The sequence below is a fragment of the Acanthisitta chloris genome, unplaced genomic scaffold (genome assembly GCF_000695815.1).
Source record: "Acanthisitta chloris isolate BGI_N310 unplaced genomic scaffold, ASM69581v1 scaffold12700, whole genome shotgun sequence".
NCBI classification, from domain to species: Eukaryota; Metazoa; Chordata; class Aves; order Passeriformes; family Acanthisittidae; genus Acanthisitta; species Acanthisitta chloris.
The window spans coordinates 46,396-49,326 of NW_008651168.1; the positions used below are offsets into that span (position 1 = coordinate 46,396).

At 57.1% G+C, this 2,931-nt stretch overlaps 1 protein-coding gene across 1 annotated transcript in view; it reads left to right on the forward strand.

Annotated features, from left to right (window-relative positions):
* Nucleotides 1–2,903, forward strand: part of NF2 (neurofibromin 2 (merlin)) — a 49,292-nt gene extending 46,389 nt beyond the window's left edge. Inside the window, exon 16 of the mRNA XM_009072072.1 lies at nt 2,846–2,903. Within this exon, the coding sequence (XP_009070320.1) occupies nt 2,846–2,896 (51 nt within the window). The 3' untranslated portion in view covers nt 2,897–2,903. The remainder of the gene's footprint in view (nt 1–2,845) is intronic.
* The last annotated feature ends 28 nt before the right edge of the window (nt 2,904–2,931 follow it).

A 2,931-nucleotide genomic window follows, 5' to 3' on the forward strand; every position in this document is an offset into this window, starting at 1 on the left:
GGCTCTGTCCTCTCCACAAACCACCACCGAGGTCTTGGCTATAGCCCAGCTCCTGCTAAGGAGAACTGTGCCAGCTGTGCCCTGTCCTGCTCGTGTGATACTTTCCTAACACCCTTCAGGTTACTGGGGAGAAGCAGCCAGAGGATCCTCTTCAGAGAGCCTAACTGAGAAGTCCAGCACTGCACAGGCCTCCTGGCTCTTGGAAACATGCAGAGAGTAACGTGGAGGTGATGAGGGATGGGAGTGTTTGCATGGCAGGAGTGAGGGTGGCAGCGTGGTGTTGTTGGAATCATGGAATGGTTTGGGTTTGGAAGGAGCCTTAAAGTTCATCTCATCATGGGCAGGGACACCTTTTACGAGACCAGATTGCTCCAAATCCCATCCTGGAACACTCCCAGGGATGGAGCAGCCACAGCTTCTCTGGGCAACCTGTGCCAGTGCCTTACTACCCTCCTAGGGATGAATCCCTGCGGTCTTTGCCTTTCAGTTGGCAAAATCTGGCCATGCTGGGAGCTGGTGATCCATATGGCATAGCCCTCTCGGGAAGTTCATGTTTGCATCTCTCTGTGGGACCCCATCTCATCAAAACCCTTCTTTGCTCCCACTCTCTGTGTGCCTGCAGCTGGGCTGCTCTTCCTGTGCCTCAGTTTCCCTGGATAGGTTAAAAAAGTAGTGTTGAGCATCTCTGAGAGCCTTTGAATGTCGTGGGTGAAAGTGCCCAGTGAAGGAACCAGACTGCATCTCTCCTTTCTCCTTGTGCCTGTGCTGAATGCCTCAGAGCTCTGCCTCCACCTGCTTCCCAAAGCTGGGCAGCTGAGGCAGGCACAGCTTTGGGCACAGGCTGCTGCCCAAGCCATGCTTCAGGGTACCCCAGGGCCCCAAAAACACATGGGGGGGGTTAATGGAGAGCTCTGTGTAGCTACAGGCAGAGAGCAGGCTTGAAACAGTCAGATTTCTTGATAAGCCTGAGGGAAACATCTTCCCTCTGCCTCAGCAGCCATTGTCACTGGCTCTGCTCTTTCTCTGGCACTGACTTTGCTGGGAGGGACCTGGGGGGCATCTCCCCTTGCTGGGATTTAACAGAGCAGCACCACAGACTGGGGAGGGCTGGAAGGCTTTGGTTCCCCAGAAAGGCTGCAGGAAGGATGGCTTTGGTGGCAGGACCTTGGGAAGGAGACAGCTGGCAGGTAGATGATAGAATCATGGAACGGTTTGGGCTGGAAGGGTCCTTAAAGCTAATCTCATTCCACCCTCTGCCATGGGCCGGGACACCTTCCACTAGCCCAGGTTGCTCCAAACCCTCTCCAACCTGGACTGGAAGACTGCCAGGAATGGAGCAGCCACAGTTTCTCTGGGCAACCTGTGCCAGGGCCTCACCACCCTCACAGGGAACAGTTCATTCCCAATATTATCCCATCTAGCCCTGCCCTCTGCCAGTGGGGAAGCCATTCCCCCTTGTCCTGTCCCTCTGCAACTCCCTTGGAGCCCCTTGAGGCACTGGAGCACTCCAGGCTTGGGGCAGCCACAGTTCCCTGTCAGATGGTCCCTGCAGTGGGGCTGGCAGCAGCCTGGGGCTCTCCACTCCTGGTTTTTTTCCCCTCTCCGGCCTTAAAAGAGGGACAAACCCCTGCCCATAGCACATGGAGCCCCTGTCCCACCTCACCCACCCTCCATCCAGCTCTGGAGGGAATGCTGGAGCAGCCGAGGGGCTGCCGAGGAGGAGAGCCAGCCCTGGCCTGGGAGCTGCTGCCAGCAAGGATTCTTAAGCCCCTGCAGAAATTTCCTCTGCAATACAGACTTTTTTTTTCCGAATGGCATCAGAGCTGTGAAGGAATTACGGAGGAAAGGCCGTGGGGGAGAGGCAGGGAGGGAGGGGAAGCTCTTGGCAGCTCTGTTGAGGGGCTTAACTCACTGTAAGGTGATCCCAGGATTCCTGTTTCAGCAAAACCAGCATTCCCGGTGGAAGGCACCGTGCTTAATCCAGCTGAAACGAAGCCTTGGCAATTAGCCGGCTGCTTTGGCAAACTGCTGGTGATCCTGCAGCTGCCTGGAAGGTGGCACTTCTCCCGCCGTGCTCCGCTGGGTGCTTAGCTGTAAATCCTGGGATTTCTGCCTCACCGCTGAGGATGTTTCTTTCATCTCTCCTTTGGCCCATTAGCAAATGGGCTCACGGCTCCTCCGTGGGGTATTCATCTTGGGATCGCCTCGCTAGCGCTGCGGAAAACTTTCCAAGGGTTTCCAAGTCCTGCAGAGCCTTGGCCTCAAGGACAGTCCTGTGAGCAAGGGCTCTCTGGCTCTGTGCTGCAGCGGGATGAGGGGGCAGCTCAGGGGAGAGATCCCAGGGTGGGGGAAGGACTCAGCACTGGGGTGGTGGTGGCTGCATGGACCACACTGGGCACACATGGTGGGGTGGGACAGGATGTAAGTATGGGACAGAGGATGGTCCCTGTTTTGTGACAGAGGTGACACATGTTTGAGAATGGTGGGATCAGAGACAAGCATGGTCCTCCCTCAGCTGACAGAGTGTTTCTCCTCCTGCTCCCTAGCCAGTGTCTCCAGGACTGACTCCTTTGATCCAGGCTCCCATGAATCCTACATCCTGGAAGCCTCAGCCGTGCTAGTGACCTTGATGGAGTGTTTGGGCCCCCCTGCCCCATGCTTTACCCTCAGGCTGTGCTTGCTGCGGCGGGGGCTGCACGACACCCCAGCTTCTGCAACACCCCTTCTGCCTTCCTCGTGGCTCCTGAGGGGTGAAGACAGCAGCTCCTCCTGCCCAGCCCTGTGCCCTCCTGGAGAGGTTGGGGGTCAGCCCTGTCCCTCTCACCCATGCTCTGCTCTCTTCCAGCTCACCCTACAGAGCACCAAGTCCCGTGTGGCCTTCTTCGAGGAGCTCTAGGAAGTGAGGAGCCTCTCCACACCGCTGCTGCCTGC